Source organism: Ranitomeya imitator, chromosome 9 (assembly GCF_032444005.1).
Source record: "Ranitomeya imitator isolate aRanImi1 chromosome 9, aRanImi1.pri, whole genome shotgun sequence".
NCBI classification, from domain to species: Eukaryota; Metazoa; Chordata; class Amphibia; order Anura; family Dendrobatidae; genus Ranitomeya; species Ranitomeya imitator.
The window spans coordinates 137463822-137491311 of record NC_091290.1 but is presented as its reverse complement, the minus strand read 5'-3'; the positions used below and the strand labels follow the sequence as shown (position 1 = coordinate 137491311).

At 40.0% G+C, this 27490-nt stretch overlaps 1 protein-coding gene across 1 annotated transcript in view; it reads right to left on the bottom strand.

Moving 5' to 3' along the window:
- The window catches only part of CDH13 (cadherin 13), a 667269-nt gene that overhangs the window by 34893 nt on the left and 604886 nt on the right, over positions 1 to 27490 (bottom strand). The window contains exon 11 of the mRNA XM_069739177.1: positions 751 to 893. Within this exon, the coding sequence (XP_069595278.1) occupies positions 751 to 893 (143 nt within the window). The remainder of the gene's footprint in view (positions 1 to 750; positions 894 to 27490) is intronic.

Below are 27490 nucleotides of genomic sequence, written 5' to 3'. Positions count from 1 at the left end.
CTTCCTGTGTACACTACATTATCAGCTGCCAATCAGTGGTGGGGGCGTGGTTACACAGATTAGCTGGACTAGTCTGCATGTGACACATAGTCCTGTAGTGATAATGTCCTGCTGATAAAACCCGTATTGAAACAACAGCACACAGCCCGACAAGTGACACATCCATTGAATCAGGGTCTTTGCCCCTACATCATTCTGCTCTCAAATTAAGTAGCAAAACCTGCTGACAGTTTTCTTTTAATTCAGTTTTCCCCAGTTTTCTGACAGCTTGGGGCCCCAATTCCCATAGGAATGGGCTCCACAGTAATGGATATTCCAGTGATCAGACCCATAATGATTTGACACTTATATCCTATCCCATTTATAAGTGATACAGTTGGGCCGCTTCATGGGTGCACAATCAGAACTGTGATCTTATATGGTAACACAGTCCCTATGGGTCCTTATCACAGTCTCGGGCATTCAGTATTTAGTATCTTTGTGTCACATTATTCTATAAAAGAACCACTGTCTGCTACGGTACTTGATAAATATGCAAAATTGAAGGTAGCATCTAAAATAAGATTACAGGTGGAAAAACTACAGGCATTCATCCTTCATATGACCATGAGCATGAGCCCTAAAATAGAAAACAGTTTATACTTTCCAGAAATCAAATTTTTAGGTGTTCCCCTACACCTAAACTGCAAAAGGACTAAGGTCGCTTAGTACATTTTATTTTATAGTCGACACAGGACGCTCAGTACCCACCATTGTCTATTGCAAGAACCAGAGAAGTATAAGTGCTGTTATGTACAAATGAGGATTCCCGGTCGAGTGGGGCCGTTGTGTTGACTGTTCCATTCACTGGGTTAATAGAGAGCCAGCCTGCATCGTCCTTTAGCATGGAGAACCTGCAACAACAGAACAGACAAATTTATACTTTTCTACCGATGCAAGAAATTGACTCAGCATATCAAGAATTCTGTGGATTAATAACCAGCAATATACCAAGAAGGAACCAGAAAAGGAGACCGAAGGATGAGCGCACCCAGGGTGGCCATGATGGCAGTACAGGGGGTACAGCAGTCAGATGCCCACTTTAATGTATCCTCATGTAAATGGTCAGTCCCCATTTCTTTCCAGCCAAAATAAGGATACTTTGTTATGGTAAATATTTATATTTTGCTTTGATTATTATTTAGACAATTAAAACTTTGATAATTTTGTATTTAATACTAACTTTATAGGTGCTATTTATAAAAATAATAACATAGTGTGTTGTACCTTACATGTGTTAAAGATTCCTTTTGTTTCTGAAAGTCTGGATAGAACCAGTTTGAAAGGAATTTGGCAGAATCCATAATTTACGATTTTGTTACTCCCAACTTAAATGTCTTTTTTCTTATGTAAGAATCCATTCCCACTTCTCCTTATCTTTGTGGTTGTAATAAAAACTTTCGACTAGACATCTGAGACTCAGACAAGCTCATATACTAACAGACACTGGTTGTGTGCCCTTGTCTCCGATCGATCGTCTCTTTGATTTGATCAAAACTGGCAAACATGTGAAACCTTTTGAATTTCTCCTAAAGCTTTCCATATAGATTTGCACATCAACTTTATTTTCTTTTAAGTCCTATACATAGACGGCACAATGAAAAGAGCAATGCATTGTAAGTATTAAGGGAAAGGACATTCCAGCACCTATAGTGCTTGTAGAATGCTTACGAAAAGAAACCTCCCACTAATACTTTAATGTACAGTGAGTTAGAAAACATGAGAATTAGGACAGTTCATGGGCATAATAGGCTGACGGGAACCAAAAGCAGTTTTCATTTATTGTGCAGGATGAGTGTTGAAAGCTTTTCTACTCATTTTGTATAAAATGACAAGCGTTAATGATCCTGTAGATGACGGCTGTAAATATTTGGTGACAAGATGGAAGATAAGAGAGATGGAAAGGAACATTATTTAATTGCGCCTCGTTCATACCACTAATAGTTCTGTCCTCACTTCACATTTCCACATGGCACTGAGCCCCGTGTGTGGGTAGTAAAAGGAAAATGTTATCCTGCAAATGAGCTGGCTTCTATAAAACTAGACTGGATTATTATGTAGTAAAAACAAGACACTAGAGTGTAATGATTATTATATAAAACCACAAGTCATCCATCACGGGGGCAGCGCAATATTACAAAGTAACCTTATGACTGAATATATTAGATGCAACGTTGGCAATCAGATTCCATAAATCTTCCTGCACTGTACAGACCACAATTACTGGAGTAAGAAAAGGTTGGCGTCAAGATAAAACAACTTTTATAACGTACTTTCAAAACAGTTGACTACTCATTATTGGGTCGTCATCGATCAAGATTAAGAAAGGTCTATCCATCCATGTATCCAACCAACCAACCGAGATATCTCATGATTAGGAATGGTCTATCCATCCGTGAATCCAACCAACCAACAGATATATCTCCTGTCTTGTGGTGACACACAACAATACATCAACATTGAAAAATCCAACAAGGCTGATGGTCTGTAGTCAAAAATGTGGCCAAATGGAGTTATGTGAAATTCGGACCATCTTATGTTTGGTCATGGGTGAATCTCATTTTCCGCCAGTTTTGATCAATACTCAAGTTCTACCCTTACAAGCCACCATATTCCCTATTGTGCCACGTTTCCTGACAACTGGGTGATGCTCACCATCAACTGATTTATATATAAACTGAGATAACTTGAGGCTGATGTGTCATTAGTCATCATACCAAGTGATAAGATGAATTTGGGAAACAAAAATCTCAAGGAATTGAGGTTGGAAGAAGAAGATGGCCAGAAGTGTTGATAGAGGAAGCAGTAGCACTCTTCGGCACAAAGGGGGGCTTTGCCATATATTACAACATCAGCTTTCTAAATGGCACATTGTAGGAGGAACTTATGGCCAACCAGCTTTAAACTTCTCCTCCGAAGGTCATAGGTGGTTAGATCTTTACTATGGAGTAACTAATGGATAGGCTGCGTGTAAGTGAAAATGTTGTAATTTCACAAAAGTTAAACATATATCAATCTGCAATGTTGCATCCATTGTGCCTTGGAACAGCTCCATCACTTTTGAGTTTTTTTCAAAATGTCAACCTTTGTATTGAATGCACAAAATATTATTTATTTATCGAAGTCCTTACCTATGAAGTCTCGGGTCTTTGCAATTTTTCGGGTTTTACGAAAACAATTGAAAACACTAATAAAGACATGTTCTTTACAGACACAGAAAAGCTCAGCGCAACAAGATGAAATACGAGGATTAATCAGATTTTGTAAGTTGTTTTGGCCGGGTTTATCTAAGATCAGAAAGCTGATGGCTAGCTTCAGCTATAAGGTCAGAGAGAAAGCTCTAGTCAGCCAGGCAGAAGACCAAACAAATCATGGATTTGCATTTTAAAAAGAGAAAATGGCAATCAGACTTGGCCAACATGTCAGAAAAAGGAGGGGGAACCAAAAACAGCAAAGTGAAACATATTGAACATATTCAGTTCACCGGCAATAGGAAGAACGACCGCCAAATTATTGTTGAATAAGGAGCATTTGCCAATTTAATTAGTAATTTTTTCAGCAGCTTGTGGGCAACAGATTTAGAGAAGTCAAATCTTTGTTTTGCTATGGTTCGTAATTTTTTTTCCATTGAGAAGAATTAGGTCATGATCACGTGAAGATGTAAAGATGAGATACTTTACGAAGATCATCAATCAATAAAAAAAAAACTACACAATGAGTCAACAATGGCGTAGATAAGAGGTTTCGAATTCTCCAGGTGATGAAGGAATAAGAATGTTATCGCTGTCCATGAGGGGCAGACACAACGACTGCACTGAGTTCACACTATGATGTCAAGTTTTTGGTAATAGGACAGAAATGGAGAAAACCCAAGCAAGAAAATATCAAGAGACCTAAATGAGGACATTGCAAGATGGTGCAAGGATTTTGTACCCAGAACCAGTGCCATATATAAGACAGAAAAGAAAGGGGCTACATAGCAACAATTAAAATTGGACCTGATTAAGGAGCATAGTTTAGGGAGGAAGGATCAGGTGTTGTCCAACAATGCAATTAATAAGAACCTTAGACCAGTTTCTCTACCAGGTTCTTGCTAAAATACATTTTCCGGAGTCCTTCACACGTTCATTCTACTCATTGGTAAAAAAGAGGCAAGCAACCAGCCTACAATCTTTTTTTTTCCAATGAATTTCCATGGGCTGCCTCTATTTTTTATACATGAAGAAAAGTGAAATACCTGAAAATTGTCAGGGAGCAGTAAATCAGGCACTAAAGCAGAGAAAGTGGTTAACATCCTGCTACCAGTGATGTCATTAATCACATGTAGAAAACGTATCTGTGATGTCATTAGTGACACATTGGCATATTTATTACTCCTGATATCATCAGTGACATGTTGGCATCTTATAACCCAGAACTTTGAAATGATCGGGAAGAAGATGTCACTCCTGTGCTGCTGCTGATGAATCCACAATGGTTTCCAAAGGATAAAATTTATTAAACAGGTTTACAAGGTCAAAGCGTTTCGAGGTCACTCAGGACCTCTTCATCAGGACAGAAACATCAGTGACCAGTGATGTCATCAGTGGCTCTTTAGCATGTTATTTTTTTACAAGTGATATCATTAGTAAACTAAATTCTTCATGACAAGCAGCCCACAAAAATGGCATTCCCAAAACGAGCAGGCACATGGAGTGAACATCTTCTGTCTGCGGTATTACAGTCTGTTTCCCTTCTTTCTCTGTTTTGTCAGGCGACATTTGACTGCCGATTCTTAGACTGACAATAATTACTCGATGTCTTTCTCCGTGACTTAAACATAGAGATTACCATTTATTTTGTAGCAGGTTTTTCTTCAAAGAATCCTAAAACAATGCTCAATTATTCTCGCAAATCCTGTCCTTGAAAGAAAAGACACACGGCTAATGAAATCATAAGAACGGTAAACATCCCCCTGTCATGCTCCTCCGCCATCACTGACAAAAACCACAGGCGCGTTTGCCAAAATCCCTCAATGTCTTTGTTTCTCAGTGTGAGACGTTGGGTTTTTTCACGAGAGAATGGATTTCATTTACCATTTTCAATCTCAATGTACTCACTCATCTATAGCAACTCTTTATTAGGACAGTAAGCGGCGAATAATAGGTGATGCACCCTGGGTATTTTCACCGGAATGTAGAAAATAATTAGAAATTTTCATTTCTCTTCTTTGTGCTGTTCTCTATGCAAAAATATCATTAAGTCAAAAGAATTTAGAGGCAATGGATGGGAGTCAATGCAAATGCAATGGAGGTGAGTCAGGTGGCCCAATCCAATGAACTTGGGTAAACACAATGGAGGAGGGTCAACACAATAGATGGGGGTCAACAAAATGGAGGTGGGTCAATGCAATGGACGTTGGTACACACAATGGATGAGGGTCAAGACAATGGAGGTTGGTCAATGCAATGGACAGGAGTCAACGCAAATGCAATGTACGTGGGTCAATGCAATGGACAGGGGTCAATACAAACACAATGGAGGAGGGTCAGGTGGTAAATGCAATGGACAAAGATAAATGCAATGGACAGGGGTCAACAAAATGGACAGGTGTCAATCCAAATACAATGGAGGTGGGTCAAAGCAATAAACGTGGGTCAACACAATGGACAGGGGTCGATGCAAACGCAATGGAGGTCGGTCATGTGGGTAAACGCAATGGAAAAGGGTCAATGCAATGGACAGGGGTCAGCACAATGGACACGGGTCAACACAATGGACAGGTGTCAATCCAAATGCAATGGAGGTGGGTCAAAGCAATAAACGTGGGTCAACACAATGGACAGGGGTCGATGCAAACGCAATGGAGGTCGGTCATGTGGGTAAACGCAATGGAAAAGGGTCAATGCAACAAACAGGGATCAGCACAATGGACACGGGTCAACACAATGGACAGGTGTCAATCCAAATGCAATGGAGGTGGGTCAAAGCAATAAACGTGGGTCAACACAATGGACAGGGGTCGATGCAAACGCAATGGAGGTTGGCCATGTGGGTAAATGCAATGGAAACGGGTCAATGCAATGGACAGGGATCAGCACAATGGACACGGGTCAACACAATGGACAGGTGTCAATGCAAATGCAATGGAGGTGAGTCAGGTGGGCCAATCCAATGGACGTGGGTAAACACAATGGATGAGGGTCAACACAATAAATGGGGGTCAACAAAATAGAGGTGGGTCAATGCAATGGACGTTGGTACACACAATGGATGAGGGTCAAGACAATGGAGGTGGGTCAACGCAATGGACAGGAGTCAAGGCAAATGCAATGTACGTGGGTCAATGCAATGGACAGGGGTCAATGCAAACACAATGGAGGAGTGTCAGGTGGTAAATGCAATGGACAAGGATAAATGCAATGGACAGGGGTCAACAAAATGGACAAGTGTCAATCCAAATACAATGGAGGTGGGTCAACACAATGGACCTGGGTAAACACAATGGACAAGGGTCAGCATTGTGAATGGGGGTCAATGCAATGGAGGTGGGTCAATGCAATGGACAGAGATCAAGGCAATGATCGGGGGACAATATTATGGATGGTCAAGGTGATGGCTTGTCTCCAAAATCTGCTGATTTTAGTCTGATTTATTATCAGTGGGACATGCGGAGAAATGAGTCTGATCCACATAGGCGGCATCGAGCATCTTATAGGATCTGATGCTAATGTATTGGTGACGAATAATACAGAAGGCATCAGAGGTCTTGGGACAGAGCACAAAGAAACCTACGCTATAATAGCCAAGTGGCTGTATTATTATGGCTGATGAGTGAAAAACCAATATATCTAAACTGTCAAAATTTAATTGAATATCCTTTTTTGAAACAATCTTTATACTTTTTCTTTCTTCTGCATATATAATTTATAGTATTTCTAAGGAGGATAGATTTATATACAATAAACATGGCTCGTTTTGCCATTAAGGACTGTAAGAAGCTATAAAACTATAATTCCATATTTCCATTACATCTTATTGACTAAATAACAATAAAATATAATCTTTACATCCGTGACTTGAATTAGAATTTTGTAAAAATCATGTATTGCATGCATAACATGCCTTTTTTACTGGCATAGGTTGTAATGAAAAAAAATGTGGTTCTGTCAATTATTTCATGTTTTATAAGGCTTTCCGGTTATTTTACTGCCATATAAACAACCCAGTGATTGGTGTCATGCCCATTTTTATCGTTAATACTTTGTTCCAGAGTCTAATCTTCTCGGATTTACTCTGCGGTAATATTTCGTTAGTAGATAATTGTCCAATCTACTCCCTGTGTCGATGCTCCGTGTAATTTTATCTGCTTGTCTTTATGTAGCTATCATAGTGCACAAGGATATGGACATCTTGGGTCTCATTGGGGGCATTGCCTATATTAGGGTCGGACTCCCGATGTTCAGTTTTTTGCCCCTTTTCTAAAGAATGGGAATTTGAGTGCAAAAATTCCCCAAATAAGTGCATTTTAAAGGGGTTGTACCCTTTAGATAGTGTTTAGCCCCAACCGCAGTTTGTTAACAAACCGTGCCATACTCACCTTGCCCGAATCCACCAGTGAGTTCCGGTGTCTGGCATTGGCAGTGACACGGACGTCACGTCGACAGCCAATCAGTGAGTTTGGTAATTCAGAGCTACTCAGCTCACTAATTGGTTGCTACACCGTCAACGTGACATCAGCGTCTTAGCCAATGCCAGAAATGGGGAGCAGTGGGGGAGACTCACTTGTAGACCTGGCAAAGGTGAAGACGACAAAGGTAAAGAATGTACATTTTTGATATTTTTTATCAAACTGCATCTAGGGACGAACAGCTTTCTGAAATGGAACAACCATTTTAAGTTAAAAGAAAATGCCACCAAAAGGTGGACAACCCCAGAAGGTAGAAGTCTTAAGAAATGGTGGACTGAGGGTTCTTGGGCTCACCAGGAATGATTCTGAGGACCTACCCCATCTACACGGCACATGGGCATAAATACTAATAGCAAAGCAATTCTTATGAATAAGACCTTAGTGATAAATGATTGGCATCAAAGTCACCTCCAAGTGTTAGTGCGTTCTGCTAGATCGGAGGTGGTTCTTCTGCTCTTGTCCTAGTTCTATTTTGGTCTTAAGACAACCTCATGGTAAGTCGTAATATAATTCAGGTTTGGTGAAGGTGGCTAGTTTTTGCGCTTTTACTACTTCGGCAAGTTGGAGACCGTTGCAAAAGAACACAAACGGAGTCCATGCTTGACTAACTGTAATGAAAGGCTTCATCAATGACATGTCTGAAACCCATCAAACGCATTGGGAATATTATATCAGTGTCCATACAGATTTACAATAACCTAAGTTGGAGATTTTTAAAATATCCCATTTCCTTGCTGCTCAAGTGCCAGGAATGAATTTAAAAAAACATACGGTACTTATTTTTCCAGTTTTAATTGATAGCACAAGAAACATTTTCTCATTTCCTACAAGTAGATCTATACACAATGATTGCAGATAACATATTCGGCTGAATGAATTGATTAAAGGCATTTGTACGTGTGCCGATCCAAGCAAAAACAGACAAAGGAAAGGTGAAATAAGAACCACACACACAAGGTCCATCCAATTTTACTTAATGCAACTGAAAAGATTGAGTGTTTTCTTACAAAATAAAGTAGAAATGTGTCGGCTTGGGGACGAGAGACAATTCATGATAAAATAACTGGTTCTCCTTATCGGCTAAGACCAAAGGCAGATCAGTGCTGATAGCTGCTATTATTTGCAGCCTGGCTGAAATGGAAACACTAGATTGGAAATCATTTTCAATTGTAAAATAGAAGTCAGAGTTTATTGTTTCGGAGTTTATAGTCTATGATGGGTTTTTTAACAGGTAAAAATGTCAGTTTGTGGTGAGGAAAGCAATGAATTTACATTTGTCACTCTTCTGAAAATTCTCTCAAAGTTTTACTTACTTGATCCATACTTTCCAGTTCTATTAATCCATTCTTCAACATGTGGAGATCTCGGAAAACAATGGGTATGACCCACCTGGGTACCTGTATGAGCATGAGTAGAGTGACAGCTCTCCCTCTACAGGAAGCGGTTCCTTGTCCCTCTACAGGAAGTGGGAGAAGGTTGTTGTTTCTCTACAGGAAGTGGAAGTGGGTCATTGTCTCTCTACAAGAAGTGGGAGTGGGTCATTGTCTCTTTACAGGAAGTTGGAGTGGGCCACTTTCTCTACAGGAAGTTGGAGTGGGTCATTGTCTCTCTACAGGAAGTTGGAGTGGGTCATTGTCTATCTACAGGAAGTTGGAGTGGGTCATTGTCTCTCTACAGGAAGTGGGAGTGGGCCATTGTCTCTCTACAGGAAGTGGGAGTGGGTCATTGTCTCTTTACAGGAAATGGAAGTGGATCACTGATAGAGATGAGAGAATTTGATCGGGTCAGAGCTTATTCGGCAAGCGATAGTGCAGCTGCATGTGTCACGGCTGTGTGACAGTCACAACACATGCATGGAGAACCTATTTGTTGGGCTCTCCATGCATGTGTCATGACTGTCACACAGCCATGACACATGCAGCTACAGAACCGAACAACTGATCATCCCGAGCGATCCAGGAAGCCGGGTTCCCTTTCAACTAATTTGGTAAATGCTATCACTTGCTGAATAAGCCTTGACCCAATCAAATTCACTTATCTCTAGTCACTGTCTCTACAGGAAGTGGGAGTGGGTCATTGTCTTGAAAAAACAACACAAGAAATAGACCATAAAAGGGGATCACCCAAGGCAATGGATTAAATATGAAAATTACAAATTTTATTAGAATAACACTCATGGACATAGGAAACAACCACATGGAGCACACACAATTAAAAGCATTTAAAATTGGTCACACATAGGACCTAGAAACATGAACAAATGGCCCATAATAGAACCCTCCTCCTAGATGCGATCCCTCCCCAAACGCACTGTAATGGCTAATAATAATATATAGTACAGTGTAAGATGTCTGCATGAACAGCACTATTGGAATATATGTGTGCTCCATGTGGTTGTTTCCTATGTCCATGAGTGTTATTCTAATAAAATTTGTAATTTTCATATTTAATCCATTGCCTTGGGTGATCCCCTTTTATGGTCTATTTCTTGTGTTGTTTTTTCATGGCTTAGTATAGCATAGACCAGGTTGGATCCCCGTTTCCTATGTGGTGCCCCCGCTCTAGTTATTAGTGGGTCATTGTCTCTTTACAGGAAGTGGAAGTGGGTCACTTTCTCTACAGGAAGTGGAAGTGGCTCATTGTCTATTTACAGGAAGCGGGAGAAGGTTGTTGTTTCTCTACAGGAAGTGGCAGCTGGTCATTGTCCCTCTACAGGAAGTGGGAGTGGGTAATTGTCTCTCTACAGGAAGCAAGTCATTGTCATTGAGCAACAGCAAGCATGCAGCCAACCATCAGATATATAGGTCATCGTCTCATGTCAGTCACATCAGCCAAGATCTGACTTCATCAAAATTAAAATTTTTTGGGCAGAGCTGTTTAGGTAAAGTGTTCTCATTGGTGGAAAGGATCCATGAATCCCTCCTTACATCCATACTAGCATATCTTATAATTTAACTTTCCTTGATGCAGAAGACTTGTCTACTCATAGGTCCATGACATAAAATCCTAACATCAGGGTTTTGCAACTCACAGAGGGAAATTATTTTCTCCAGGATGGAAATCAATAGGTGCTAGAAACTACGAACTGAATTTGCCAGTTGGATCAATAGAATTTCAGAATGATAGTGGGTTGCACATCCAAAAATCAGGATGAAACAGCACGAAAGCACTTACCAAAGCAGGTGCTAGTGGACGCATTCAGCTCCTGTGTCTCTTACCATTTATAGAGCTGCACATTGGCCGTCCATAGTATTCTAAGCTGTGCGAGGTGTATCTGTAAATATGCATTAAGGGGTGGCACAGGACAAATCAACATCAGGGCTGATGAGCACATTAAAGTATTAGCATGATCTAACTACTAGAGATGGAATGTGTCATCAGAAAATTAACTATTTTTTAAAGGGGACCTGTTAGGTGAAAAAATGGGGGGTTAATCTGCAGGTTAATAGGGTTCTGAATCTGCCCAGTGCCGGTACCGCTCTGGGTATAAAGAACGGCAGCTGTAACTGTATACCCAGCACTGAGTGACAGCCGGGCCTAAAGCTGTGCGAGCTGTCAATCAGCGCTGGGTCGTGGCTACAACTGCTGCTCTGTATACACTGAACGATATAAAGCTACGAAAGTGAAATGGTTGTCACAAGATCGACACTAATACAAAAAGTGCACACAGTAAAATCCTAGACTCCAACTAGCCTGCATCAACCGGGGTTTAAATAAAGGGCTAAATCAGAATAAAAACTCGTTAAGCCTAGTTACACCTTTGCTATATCTCTGGCTAGTTGAAAGGGGTTTCCACTTTAGGCAAACCCTATGTTAGATGCTCACTTGGTGAGGTGGGTTCACTAAGTCACAAGTCAAAACACCACATGGACCAAATGTACAGTGCCTTGCGAAAGTATTCGGCTCCCTGGAACTTTTCAACCTTTTCCCACATATTATGCTTCAAACGAAAAGATACCAAATGTAAATTTTTGGTCAAGAATAAACAACAAGTGGGACACAATTTTGAAGTTGAACGAAATTTATTGGTTATTTTAAATTTTTGTGGAAATTCAAAAACTGAAAAGTGGGGCATGCAATATTATTCTGCCCCTTTACTTTCAGTGCAGCAAACTCACTCCAGAAGTCCATTGTGGATCTCTGAATGATCCAATGTTGTCCTAAATGCCTGTGTGTAATAGTTACATAGTTATTAAGGTTGAAGGAAGACTATAAGTCCATCTAGTTCAACCCATAGCCTAACCTAACATGCCCTAATATGTTGATCCAGAGGAAGGCAAAAAAACCCATGTGGAAAGAGTAAGCTCCACCTTGGGGAAAAAAATTCCTTCCCGACTCCACATACGGCAATCAGACTAGTTCCCTGGATCAACGCCCTATCGAGGAATCTAGTGTATATAACCTATAAAATTATACTTTTCAAGAAAGGCATCCAGTCCTCTCTTAAATTTAAGTAATGAATCACTCATTACAACATCATACGGCAAAGAGTTCCATAGTCTCACTGCTCTTACAGTAAAGAATCTGCGTCTGTTATTATGCTTAAACCTTTTTTCCTCCAAACACAGAGGATGCCCCCTTGTCCCTGTTTCACGTCTATGATTAAAAAGATCATCAGAAAGGTCTTTGTACTGTCCCCTCATATATGTATACATTAAAATAAGATCACCCCTTAGTCTTCGTTTTTCCAAACTAAATAGCCCCAAGTGTAATAACCTATCTTGGTATTGCAGACCCCTCAGTCCTCTAATAAACTTGGTCGCTCTTCTCTGCACCCACTCCAGTTCAGCTATGTCTTTCTTATACACCGGAGACCAGAACTGTGCACAGTATTCTAAGTGAGGTCGAACTAGTGACTTGTATAGAGGTAAAATTATGTTCGCCTCTTTTAATGCATCCCATTATTTTATTTGCCTTTGTAGCAGCTGCCTGACACTGGCCACTGAATATGAGTTTGTCATCCACCCATACACCCAGGTCTTTTTGATTGACGGTTTTGCCCAGAGTTTTAGAATTAAGCACATAATTATACATCTTATTACTTCTACCCAAGTGCATGACCTTACATTTATCCCCATTAAAGCTCATTTGCCATTTATCAACCCAAGCTTCTAGTTTACATAAATCATCCTGTAATATAAAATTGTCCTCCTCTGTATTGATTACCCTGCAGAGTTTAGTGTCATCTGCAAATATTGAAATTCTACTCTGAATGCCCCCTACAAGGTGATTAATAAATATGTTAATAAGAAGAGGGCCCAATACTGACCCCTGTGGTACCCCACTGCTAACCGCTACCTAGTCTGAGTGTGCTCCATTAATAACCACCCTTTGTTTCCTATCCCTGAGCCAGCTCTCAACCCACTTGCACATATTTTCCCCTATCCCCATTATTCTCATTTTATGTATCAACCTTTTGTGTGGCACCGTATCAAAAGCTTTTGAAAAGTCCATATACACTAACTCCACTGGGTTCCCTTGGTCCAATCCGGAACTTACCTCTTCATAGAAACTGATCAAATTAGTCTGACATGAACGGTCCCTAGTAAACCCGTGCTGATACTGGGTCATGAGGTTATTCCTCTTCAGATACTCCAGTATAGCGTCCCTTAGAATGCCCTCCAGGATTTTACCCACAGTAGAGGTTAAGCTTACTGGCCTATAATTTCCGAGTTCAGGTTTTGTCCCCTTTTGGAATATTGGCACCACATTTGCTATACGCCAGTCCTGTGGTACAGACCCTGTTATTATGGAGTCTTTAAAGATTAAAAATAATGGTCTAGTAGAATGTAAGCCCGCAAGGGCAGGGTCCTCGCCCCTCTGTATCAGTCCGTCATTGTTAGTTTGTTTACTGTATGTGATATTTGTAACTTGTATGTAACCCCTTCTCATGTACAGCACCATGGAATCAATGGTGCTATATAAATAAATAATAATAATAATAATCAATGATTTAAAAGCAGCACGGTGGCCCAGTGGAAAGGCGGAAAGCACTGGTGCTTCACAGCATGGGAATTCTGGGTTCTAATCCCACTATGGAAAGTTAAGAATGGATCTGCTTTAGTTTTTGGAAAATGAAATGCTAGGTGAAATCCCAAGAAACAATGAAAACCCTATATTAAGGGTCACCAATCTAACCCAAGAAGAGGTGCGAAACCGGCTAAATAAGATTAAAATAGATAAATCTCCGGGTTCGGATGGCATACACCCACGAGTACTAAGAGAACTAAGTAATGTAATAGATAAACCATTATTTCTTATTTTTAGGGACTCTATAGCGACAGGGTCTGTTCCGCAGGATTGGCGCATAGCAAATGTGGTGCCAATATTCAAAAAGGGCTCTAAAAGTGAACCTGGAAATTATAGGCCAGTAAGTCTAACCTCTATTGTTGGTAAAATATTTGAAGGGTTTCTGAGGGATGTTATTCTGGATTATCTCAATGAGAATAACTGTTTAACTCCATATCAGCATGGGTTTATGAGAAATCGCTCCTGTCAAACCAATCTAATCAGTTTTTATGAAGAGGTAAGCTATAGGCTGGACCACGGTGAGTCATTGGACGTGGTATATCTCGATTTTTCCAAAGCGTTTGATACCGTGCCGCACAAGAGGTTGGTACACAAAATGAGAATGCTTGGTCTGGGGGAAAATGTGTGTAAATGGGTTAGTAACTGGCTTAGTGATAGAAAGCAGAGGGTGGTTATAAATGGTATAGTCTCTAACTGGGTCGCTGTGACCTGTGGGGTACCGCAGGGGTCGGTATTGGGACCTGTTCTCTTCAACATATTCATTAATGATCTGGTAGAAGGTTTACACAGTAAAATATCGATATTTGCAGATGATACAAAACTATGTAAAGCAGTTAATACAAGAGAAGATAGTATTCTGCTACAGATGGATCTGGATAAGTTGGAAACTTGGGCTGAAAGGTGGCAGATGAGGTTTAACAATGATAAATGTAAGGTTATACACATGGGAAGAAGGAATCAATGTCACCATTACACACTGAATGGGAAACCACTGGGTAAATCTGACAGGGAGAAGGACTTGGGGATCCTAGCTAATGATAAACTTACCTGGAGCAGCCAGTGCCAGGCAGCAGCTGCCAAGGCAAACAGGATCATGGGGTGCATTAAAAGAGGTCTGGATACACATGATGAGAGCATTATACTGCCTCTGTACAAATCCCTAGTTAGACCGCACATGGAGTACTGTGTCCAGTTTTGGGCACCGGTGCTCAGGAAGGATATAATGGAACTAGAGAGAGTACAAAGGAGGGCAACAAAATTAATAAAGGGGATGGGAGAACTACAATACCCAGATAGATTAGCGAAATTAGGATTATTTAGTCTAGAAAAAAGACGACTGAGGGGCGATCTAATAACCATGTATAAGTATATAAGGGGACAATACAAATATCTCGCTGAGGATCTGTTTATACCAAGGAAGGTGACGGGCACAAGGGGGCATTCTGTGCGTCTGGAGGAGAGAAGGTTTTTCCACCAACATAGAAGAGGATTCTTTACTGTTAGGGCAGTGAGAATCTGGAATTGCTTGCCTGAGGAGGTGGTGATGGCGAACTCAGTCGAGGGGTTCAAGAGAGGCCTGGATGTCTTCCTGGAGCAGAACAATATTGTATCATACAATTAGGTTCTGTAGAAGGACGTAGATCTGGGGATTTATTATGATGGAATATAGGCTGAACTGGATGGACAAATGTCTTTTTTCGGCCTTACTAACTATGTTACTATGTTACTATGTTACTATGACTGTACCTAATTCCTGCAGTACTCGAGGGTGTATCCCATCCGGGCCCGGAGATTTGTCAATTTTAGTGATTTTTAGACGCCGCCGCACTTCCTGCTGGGTTAAGCAGGTGACATTTAATTGGGAATTTATATCACTAGTCAATTTGTCTGCCATGGGATTTTCTAGCGTAAATACTGATGAAAAAAAGTCATTTAGCATATTGGCTTTTTCCTCATCCTCATCCACCATTTCACCAGACTATTTTTAAGGGGGCCAACACTATAATTTTTTAGTTTCTTACTATTTATGTGTAAATGCACCTGATCTGTGATAGTCTCGGGGTTCTGTATGAAGCACAGAGAGCATCATGAAGACCAAGGAACACAACAGGCAGGTCCGTGATACTGTTGTGGAGAAGTTTAAAACCGGATTTGGAAACAAAATGATTTTCAAAACTTTAAACATCCCAAGGAGCACTGTGCAAGAGATCATATTGAAATGGAAGGAGTATAATACCACTGCAAATCTACCAAGACCCGGCCGTCCCTCTAAACTTTCATCTCAAACAAGGAGAAGACTGATCAGAGATGCAGCCAATAGGCCCATGATCACTCTGGATGAACTGCAGAGATCTACAGCTGAGGTGGGACAGTCTGTCCATAGGACAACAATCAGTCGTACACTGCACAAATCTGGTCTTTATGGAAGAGAGGCAAGAAGAAAGCCATTTCTCAAAGATATCCATAAAAAGTGTTGTGTAAAGTTTGCAACAAGCCACCTGGGAGACACCAAACATGTGGAAGAAGATGTTCTGGTCAGATGAAACCAAAATCGAACTTTTTGGTAACAATGCCAAATGATATGTTTTGCACAAAGACAACACAGCTTATCACCCTGAACACACCATCCCCACTGTCAAACATGGTTGTGGCAGCATCATGGTTTGGGCCTGCTTTTCTTTGGCAGGGACATGGCAGATGGGGAAGATGGTTAAAATTGATGGGAAGATGGATGGAGCCAAATACAGGACCATTCTTGAAGAAAACCTGTTGGAGTCTGCAAAAGACCTGAGACTGGGAGGGAGATTTGTCTTCAACAAGACATTGATCCCAAACATAAGGCAAAATCTACAATGGAACGGTTCACAAATAAACGTATCCAGGTGTTAGAATGGCCAAGTCAAAGTTCAGACCTCAATCCAATAAAGAATCTGTGGAAAGAGCTGAAAACTGCTGTTCACAAACGATCTCCATCAAACCTCACTGAGCTCGAGCTGTTTGCCAAGGAAGAATGGGCGAGAATTTCAGTCTCTCGATGTACAAAACTGATAGAGACAAACCCCAAGCGACTTGCAGCTTTTCAGTTTTTGAATTTCCACAAAAATTTAAAATAACCAATAATTTTTCATAATTGTGTTCCACTTGTTGTTGATTCTTCACCAAAAATGTACATTTGGTATCTTTATGTTTGAAGCATGATATGTGGGAAAAGGTTGAAAAGTTCCAATACTTTCGCAAGGCACTGTAGGTGATGTGTAAAAGTGAAGACTTGCACCACGTGATTGCACCACAAAAACAGAGCCAGGAGCGTAAAAAAAAACAGAAACTGAAGAAAAAAAGCCACTGAAGGAATTGCTATAGTGTAATATGAGCAAGTCCAGTGTTTACAGCACAAGGGGTTCATCAGCAATCAATAGTTGCTGGCAGAAGAGATAGAGAGACAAACTTGTTTACAGAAAAAAATAGACTCTGATGCAGGAGGGATATGAAGTATGGACAAACTTAGATAACAGTTTGCTATGCTTACAGCAGATGAAGTGTTAATCAGCAGGTCCAAGCAAAGGAAGTTAATGCAGCTTGTAGAATCCACAGGAGTTTGCAGAGATGATTACAGCTGAAAGAACTAGATGGGGGCAAACTCCAAAGCACAAAGTACTTGAATTTAAAGCTTAGTTAATACTCAAGGTACCGTCACACTAAGCGACGCTGCAGCGATACCGACAACGATGTCGATCGCTGCAGCGTCGCTGTTTGGTCGCTGGAGAGCTGTCACACAGACAGCTCTCCAGCGACCAACGATCCCGAGGTCCCCGGTAACCAGGGTAAACATCGGGTAACTAAGCACAGGGCCGCGCTTAGTAACCCGATGTTTACCCTGGTTACCAGCGTAAAAGTAAAAAAAAACAAACACTTCATACTTACCTACCGCTGTCTGTCCTCCGGCGCTGTGCTTCTCTGCACTGACTGTGAGCACAGAGGCCGGAATGCAGAGCGGTGACGTCACCACTCTGCTTTCCGGCCGCTGTGCTCACAGCCAGTACAGGAGGAGTGCAGAGAAGCAGAGCGTCGGGGACAGACAGCGGTAGGTAAGTATGAAGTGTTTTTTTTTTTTTACTTTTACGCTGGTAACCAGGGTAAACATCGGGTTACTAAGCGCGGCCCTGCGCTTAGTTACCCGATGTTTACCCTGGTTACCAGTGAAGACATCGCTGGATCGGTGTCACACACGCCGATCCAGCGATGTCAGCGGGAGATCCAGCAACGAAATAAAGTTCTGGACTTTCTTCAGCGACCAACAATCTCCCAACAGGGGCCTGATCGTTGGTCGCTGTCACACATAACGATTTCCTTAACGATATCGTTGCTACGTCACAAAAAGCAACGATATCGTTAACGATATCGTTAAGTGTGACGGTACCTTCAGGCAATTGTTTGTCTAAGTCGGCCTTAAAAGCAGGGGCGAAAAGACCCCGGTCACAGCAGAACCCGTGGGGGTGAGGAGTCCGCCGACGCCAGCACAAACTTCAACTGGATGTGTGTCCTTGGCCATCAGAGAGAAAGAGGTACCATTTGAAACCAGTATCTATTTTGGGCAAGACCTTAACAGGATATATATATATATATATATACATATATATATATATATATATATATATATACTATATAATTGTCCAAGGGTCACTTCCGTCTTTCTGTCTGTCTGTCCTTCTGTCTGTCACAGATATTCATTGGTCACGGCCTCTGTCTGTCATGGAATCCAAGTCGCTGATTGGACTCGCCAGCTGCCTGTCATGGCTGCCGCAACCAATCAGCGACGGCCACAGTCCGATTAGTCCCTCCCTACTCCCCTGCACTCAGCGCCCGCTCTATACTCCCCGCAGTCACCGCTCACACAGGGTTAATGCCAGCGGTAACGGACCGCGTTATCCCACGGGTAACTCACTCCGTTACCGCTACTATTAACCCTGTGTGACCAAGTTTTTACTATTGATGCTGCGAATGCAGCATCAATAGTAAAAAGATCTAATGTTAACTATAATAAAAAAAAATAAAAAATCATCATATACTCACCCTCCGGCGCCTTTCCCGCTCCTCGCTCCTCCGGTGCTAAAGATGGTATGCGACAAGGACCTTCCATGACGTCACAGTCATGTGACCGCGACGTCATCACAGGTCCTGCACGCCTGCACGATAAGAACCTTCCATGATGTCACGGTCATGTGACCGCGACGTAATCACAGGTCCTGCGCGCCTGCGCGAGAAGGACCTGCCATGACGTCACGGTCATGTGACCGCGACGTCATCACACCCTGGGACCGGAAGCTGGCGAGCAGGTGACAGAACTACCAGGGGCCCTTGGATCCGAAGGTGAGAATGTTTATTTTTTATTTTTTAACCTGTGACATACGTGACTGGGCAATATACTACGTAGCTGGGCAATATACTACGTGGATCTGTGCTGTATACTATGTCACTGGGCAATATACTACGTCACTGGGCAATATACTACGGGACTGGGCAATATGCTCTGTGCTGTATACTACGTGGCTGGGCAATATACTATGTGGCTGGGCAATATACTATGTGGCTGGGCAATATACTACATGGCTGGGCAATATACTACGTGGCTGGGCAATATACTACGTGGCTGGGCAATATACTACATGGCTAGGCAATATACTACGTGGCTGGGCAATATACTACGTGGCTGGGCAATATACTACGTGGCTGTGCTATATACTACGTGGCTGGGCAATATACTACGTGGCTGGGCAATATACTACATGGCTGGGCAATATACTACGTGGCTGGGCAATATACTACGTGGCTGGGCAATATACTACGTGGCTGGGCAATATACTACGTGGCTGGGCAATATACTACGTGGCTGGGCAATATACTACGTGGCTGGGCAATATACTACGTGAACATGGATATTCTAGAATACTCGATGCGTTAGAATCGGGCCACCATCTAGTAAATATATATATATATATATATATATATATATATATATATATATAGGTTTAGTCAAATGCACAATCCCTTTAAGACCAGAACTGGTAGTTGATTTTTTATCTGCTGCAAATGAAACAAATACAAATGGGAGTTATAATAGATAATTAATTACTGTCTGCTGTTAGAATATTATGATTGTCTACATCAGATATACCAGCCCGGCCATCCCGGCTCCGCGCCTATCTCTTCTTCATATTTCTCTGTGGCCAGTTAAACGAATATTAATGAAATGGAGTTGGCGCCAGTTATACAACCTGGGAGGCTGGAGAATTCTTCAAAGGGAGGAAAAAAATTGACTTGGTTGCTAAGTTAATGAAGTTTAAATCAGGTTATGGCCCCAAGGCAGACGGCACGTGTAATCGGCAATGGCCCTATATTGAGGACGCCTGTGTCGGGGCTGAAATGGCTTCTTTGCACTGAATTGACTATGATATTCCTATTCACTGGTATCTAACATTACTGAAGACACAGAGACCCTATAAAAGCTCTAACAGCCGAGGTTTTATTAGACTTTCAGTTACGTCATATCTTAATGCCCGGTGATATGACCATATAATGCCATGATGAAGCTGTCCAGTACCTCGGCTTTTGCAAGAATAAAGAAAAACAAGTTTTGCTTTTTGTACTGGGATATAAATAAGGCATAAATTAAAATTCTAGCTGTGCTTAGGACTGCATAGTTTTATTATTGAATTGTAATTTTAGCAAATTTTGAACCACAGTCAAGAAACATGTAAGGTAAGAAATTAGGAAATTATTCCTGATTATTTGCCCCAAAAGAGATAGGTTGCCCGGTTAAAAGAAGTGCTCACCTATCCACTGGCAATAACTTGTTGATCGGTGGTGGTCTGATCTCTGGTGTCCGCATCGATTGGCAAAATGTGGCAATTTAATTCCCGTATGACCAGAGCGCATGCTCCACCTACGCTCCACTCAATCCCTGAGGGATGTTTGAGGTCATTCCGAAAGATCCTTAGGGAATGAATAGAGGGGCGGTCATACCTTCAACTTACCGTGCCATCTTGTAACCAGGGTAAATGTCCCCTGGTCTGCGGATTAGTGAGGGTCACACACTGATCAATAGATTATCACCTATCCGGTGGACGGCTCGTGGGTTGACTATTCAGCTACTACAGAATAGTCCTGGAGGTAGTGACTTGGAAAGTGCTACAATCACGCCCAGAGCACTTCAGTCGCATCTGCATATGGATGAAAAGGTGGATTTGCAGTTACAGAGTGGAAGATTTTCTAATAATGATATAGACAGGCTCATCTTTTAAGCAGCTAGATGATAATATAAGCACAATTCCCATATAATGCTGAAATTGCGTATCAGATAAATAATACAATGAGGGAACCACATAGGAGCACACACATGGGATGTATAGAAAAGTAGGTTAAAGTAATAACATGATGCGTCATGTGTGAACTTTTCTTTATAGACCCAGATGAAAAGAATATTATAATTATAAATGATAAGGTGCTAGCGCTATATTAATCCCACATAAGTAGGAAACAATTCGCTTCATCCTATGTAGAACATGTAAAAATTATCTGCTTTGGTTTAAATACAACCTTAAATACCCAATAATATCAATCCTTATAGCTGTATGTCCCAGTATCTATGCAACAAGAAACATTTCACTGTAAAGCTGAAAATAAATGACATTTGCCTAACACTCCCTGCAGAAGCTGTAAATGCTAAACGCGCTATGGGGTATTCTCATGTATAGCTTAAGTAAGAAACTTGTTTGATCATATGTGGCCTTTTGGCCTTTTGGCCTTTTCAGCCTTACATGCTTCTTGCACCTATATGGATTCATATTTACCAGCTGTACAATGCTTAGCATAAATAAACTTTGAAAAGTAATATTTTAATCAATCTTTCGCTGAACACAAAAAACAATTTACAAAATTTTGACATGACTGAGTTTCATAGAACATTTGTTTTTGACCAATAGTATTAACATAAGGTTAATAATATAACTTTCATTACAAAATCTTCAGTTTTATTAAAAGTGGTGGATGCAAAAATGAGTACACCCCATATCATTTATTGAAATCATCATTCATAGGAGATCGTGATTTGTGCTACACATAGCAGGCGGAAGCCTTACTAGGTGCTCGGACAATCGCAGTTTCAAGCACCCTAAGTGGACTATTGAAGTCAGTAAGAATAAAAATGTATAAAATATAATATATATATAAATATATATAAATATATAAAAATATATAAAAGTAAAAAAAAAATGCAAAAGTTCAAATCACCCCCCTTGTGCCCCATTGAAAAAAATATATATATATATACACCTCTGGTATCAATGCATTCAGTAAAATATAAAGTAAATTAATCCAATTGATAAACGACGTGACGAGAAAAAAAATTGAAACTCCAAAATTGCATTGTTTTCGGCCATTGCAACATTGCACTAAAATGCAATAACGGGCAATAAAAACATCATATCTACATTAAAATGGTATCAATAAAAATGTCAACTCACGTGCAAAAAATAAGTCTTCACCCAATCCCAGATCACGAAAAATAGAGGCGCTACAAGTCTCGGAATATGGAGACATAAGAGCATATTTTTTCTTACAAATTTGGGATTTTTTTTCACCACTTAAATAATTATATTTCCAGGTCAGTTTTAGAATTTAGTGAACATAGTAAATAAAATACCCCCAAAAAAAATTCTAGAACACTATATAGTAAAATCAATGGTGTAGTTAAAAAATCCAACTCATCCTGCAAAAAACAAGACCTCATGTGGATGGAAAAATAAAAAAAGTTATGGCTATGTGAAGGAGAGTAATAAACGAAAACGCAAAAACATAAAATTGCAATAATATATCCATAATTATTGTTATTTTTTATAGCTGTATAGACTCTTATTTTTGATGATTATACTACAGATTAGTTTGATCTTCACAATAGATTCCTCTTATTGAAAACTGGCCATGATGCTTCGATGCTTCGGATACGCCCACTGGACACTCGAAGGCTCAAATGTCCAGTGGGCGTATCCGAAGCATCCAAGTGTCATGATAAATTTGCATACAAGAGTCTTACAAAATACTTTTTTTAGTGGGTATCTGTTGTTACAATTGACTAATGGATGTAAACTTTAGAAATATCTCAAATGGTGGTGACTGGCGCAGGTTATAGGGGTTAATTCTGCAGAGAAATACCCTTTTATTGTCAGTTGTATGAGCGCCCCTAGTGGTGAATGCAGGGAGTTACTATACAAGTATCACAGTAGGGAGGATGCAATTTAGAGGGGAGTTAATAAGCATTATGGCCATTTGTTTTAATCAGTATCTCAGTTGTTCCCTTTTTTTTCCCACCTAATCGTCTCTGGTTCATATTCGTTTCCATCCTCCAGCATCCGGGTTTCTCTCCTAAAATTGCCCTTTTTGTCTTCCTTGACAACAGCAGAAAGAGCGCATAATGCAAAAGTGATACAACAAACCTTTAGTTTGCACCCCAGGCGAGGGAGCTGACACTGCTAACAGCACGCACCCCATTGTGCATGCTGGAAGCCTCCCAACACTCCAGCTGGAAGTCAGACTACTTGAAAAGTTTGCGCTGCGATTCAATTGCTGCCGGTCGCTGTGACTGCGGCGAGCTCAGGAATTGACAAAACATGTTATTCCGCGTGTTAGCAAGACGATGCCGTAATGACATACAGCAATACAAAGAACTCATAAGCAGAGGCGACACATGTACTCGGTAAAATTAGCCTACCATAGGACGTACGGGGAAAATTGAGCCTGATTTACCTGCAGCGCTTTCATTCTGATCACAAAAGTGGCTTCTTACGAACATGACAGATGCAACGCGGAGTATATTAGACCTGGACACGGATCGGAGCTTTGTATTCAGAGCATGGTGGAAACTCTTGTTTTCCGAATTACAATTTACATGTCGTTACAAAAGAATAAATTAAAAGTGAAACAAGACAGAAAGATTTATCGTTTCATCTCCGGCAGTAAAATTTAATTTTTTTTTTATTACTGGCCCTTTAAGGAATCTTATTTCACGAGTTCATCAATATTCATGCCTTAATGGAGCACTAAAGGCAATGACCTGACTGTCAGGAAAAAAATTAATGTGATGCAGAAAAGCTTCTGCATCTTTCTTATATATTTCGTATTTCAGCTCCTACCATCTCTGCTTGCAGTCAGTGAATCGAGACCTCCATATTTACACCCGGAGACGGAAAATCTCGATATCTTTCTCGAGTGAAAGTTTGTTACAAATGTATAAAGGTAATATTCTGTAACATAAAAAGGCAGTTACCCCGTGAAGTGGAGGCAACGGCGAAACGTAACAATATAGGACAACATTGCCTCATCAAAAATCTGTTACTTTGAATCACAGAACACTACATGGCGGGAGATCACATCAAAGGAAAGGAAACGCCAGCCATCTATCCCCAGGAAATTGTTAATTAAATACACTGCAAGGAGCTGACAGTACACCCCCCACACTGCCCTAAATTAGACAACAGCCATGAACTAGTGCCAAGCAATGCACGACTCTACTGCAGGATCCAATCTAACCAGCGGCCTAGGATAAAAGGAAGATCAATGTTTTGATGCCACTTTTTTATTAAATACTCCAACAACTGTTGAAAAGAGAGAAAGGTGAACTATCCAGATATATGATGTTCAAGATTAAAACTATTATAATGCTACCCCTATGTACAAGAATATAACTACTATAATACTGCTCCTATATACAATAATATAACTACGGTACTATAATACTGCTCCTATGTACAAGAATATAACTACTATAATACTGCTCCTATGTACAAGAATATAACTACGGTACTATAATACTGCTCCTATGTACAAGAATATAACTACTATAATACTGCCCCTATGTACAAGAATATAACTACTATAATACTGCTCCTATGTACAAGAATATAACTACTATAATACTGCTCCTATGTACAAGAATATAACTACTATAATACTGCCCCTATGTACAAGAATATAACTACTATAATACTGCCCCTATGTACAAGAATATAACTACTATAATACTGCTCCTATGTACAAGAATATAACTACTATAATACTGCTCCTATGTACAAGAATATAACTACTATAATACTGCTCCTATGTACAAGAATATAACTACTATAATACTGCTCCTATGTACAAGAATATAACTACTATAATACTGCTCATATGTACAAGAATATAACTACTATAATACTGCCCCCTATGTACAAGAATATAACTACTATAATACTGCCCCCTATGTACAAGAATATAACTACTATAATACTGCCCCTATGTACAAGAATATAACTACCATAATACTGCTCCTATGTACAAGAATATAATTACTATAATACTGCTCCTATGTACAAGAATATAACTACTATAATACTGCCCCTATGTACAAGAATATAACTACTATAATACTGCCCCTATGTACAAGAATATAACTACTATAATACTGCTCCTATGTACAAGAATATAACTACTATAATACTGCTCCTATGTACAAGAATATAACTACTATAATACTGCTCCTATGTACAAGAATATAACTGCTATAATACTGCCTCCTATGTACAAGAATATAACTACAATAATACTGCCCCTATGTACAAGAATATAACTACTATAATACTGCTCCCTATGTACAAGAAAATAACTGCTATAATACTGCCCCTATGTACAAGAATATAACTACTATAACACTGACCCCTATGTACAAGAATATAACTACTATAGTACTGCCCCTATGTACAAGAATATAACTACTATAATACTGACCCCTATGTACAAGAATATAACTAGTATAATACTGCTCCTATGTACAAGAATATAACTACTATAATACTGCTCCCTATGTACAAGAATATAACTACTATAATACTGCTCCCTATGTACAAGAATATAACTGCTATAATACTGCCCCTATGTACAAGAATATAACTACTATAACACTGACCCCTATGTACAAGAATATAACTACTATAATACTGCCCCTATGTACAAGAATATAACTACTATAACACTGACCCCTATGTACAAGAACATAACTACTATAATTCTGCCCCCTATGTACAAGAATTTAACTACTATAATACTGCCCCTATATAAAAGAATATAACTACTATAATACTGCCCCTATGTACAAGAATATAACTACTATAATACTGCCCCTTATGTACAATAATATAACTTCTATAATACTGCCCCCTATGTACACGAATATAACTACTATAATGCAGAGTCCTGCACTATTTGCAAAATTCAAACTCCAATAATAGAGTGAATTTAGAACCTGTTATAACACTGAGAATTCTTCTTGTTCCAAAAATCAATTTTGCTACTGAGGTGCTGGTGACTTGTGTCTTTTAATCTCACATATACAGTATGCCAGTTACTGCCCTGACTGCAGGTAGAGGCTTGCTGGTGTTTCACTGGGGAAGGTTATTCTTTTTTAGAGGTCTTAGTCCCTTATTGTCAGTGCTCTTCACACTTGCAGTTCATGCGTAGCAAAAGTGTGAAAAGTTATTTTCTTTTTGAGGTCAGGAAATTATGTTGAAGCAACAGTTGTTGATCACTATTCCCTCTCGTGTGGCCAACTACAAATGTCATAATTGAACATGCTTTTCCCTTTCTATATTTGCTATATTCAAATCTAATTTTTCATAGAGAGAGACATTATAAAAATGTATACATTGAGGGTAGAACTGACCCAAAGATCTAACATTAAATATGGAAAATAAATGGCTTTTTAGGGCGAGGCAGAACCATGAACAAAGTTGAGGATAGTTATGACTTAGCTATGACTATGGTCAATCCATCAGAAATCCTGAAAACTCTACAAATAACTCAAATTCTAACCCAAGTCCAGCCACAGCCTCAGAGCAAGACTCAGGATGTTAAATCCTAGAAGTTCAGACCATTAAGATTTATGGTTAATTCCAGTATTAAGTGAATATTTATGTTCTTCAACAATCTACTTTTCTTTTGTGACCTTTCGCTTGGTTGGGGATATCACCATTACCAAGAATGAGAGGCTTTAGGTCCTACTTGGCTGGAGAGTTTGCCACAAAAATGATTATTTGACCCTACCTGGATGTCCTTCTCACTTCTAAAGTGTCTGCTAATGCATGACCAAATCTTTAGGTGGGAGGAAGAACTTGGATCCCTTGTTCTCTCCAATGATTGAAGCTGAGAAGTTGAGGCTGTGATGACCTTTTATCAAGCAAAGTGCCCTACAAGTATAAGTTTTATCACTTTGGAACTTTTCTTGATGGTGTTGTGTTCGAATATGCTTTTCTTTCCAGTAATTACCTGCAAATTATAAGTAGTTCAGTTTTTGGAATCTTTACCCTTAAACCAAGACAGAGACTTGTTCTTGGTTAGAGAGTTGGCTACAACTGTGAGTGCTCAACTATTTCCAACTTCATGAGTGGTGGTTACTCATGCATGGCCTACTCTACAGACGAGAACAAGTACTTGAACCATTTTTTTCTCAGTAGTGGTCAGAGACCCTGAAAAAATGGTTGTGTTGACCTTGAAGTTAGTGAAGTTTCCCAAAATATTAAAAAAGGTATCACTCACAAATACAGTTGAATACTTTAAAAACAGGGCTTTCACGTGTTATTTACTTTATTTTTTTACTTTTGGGACCTATCAATTAGAAAGGTACCCAACTTTTGGGACATAAAACTCTAGAGTGGACAAGAGACTTGT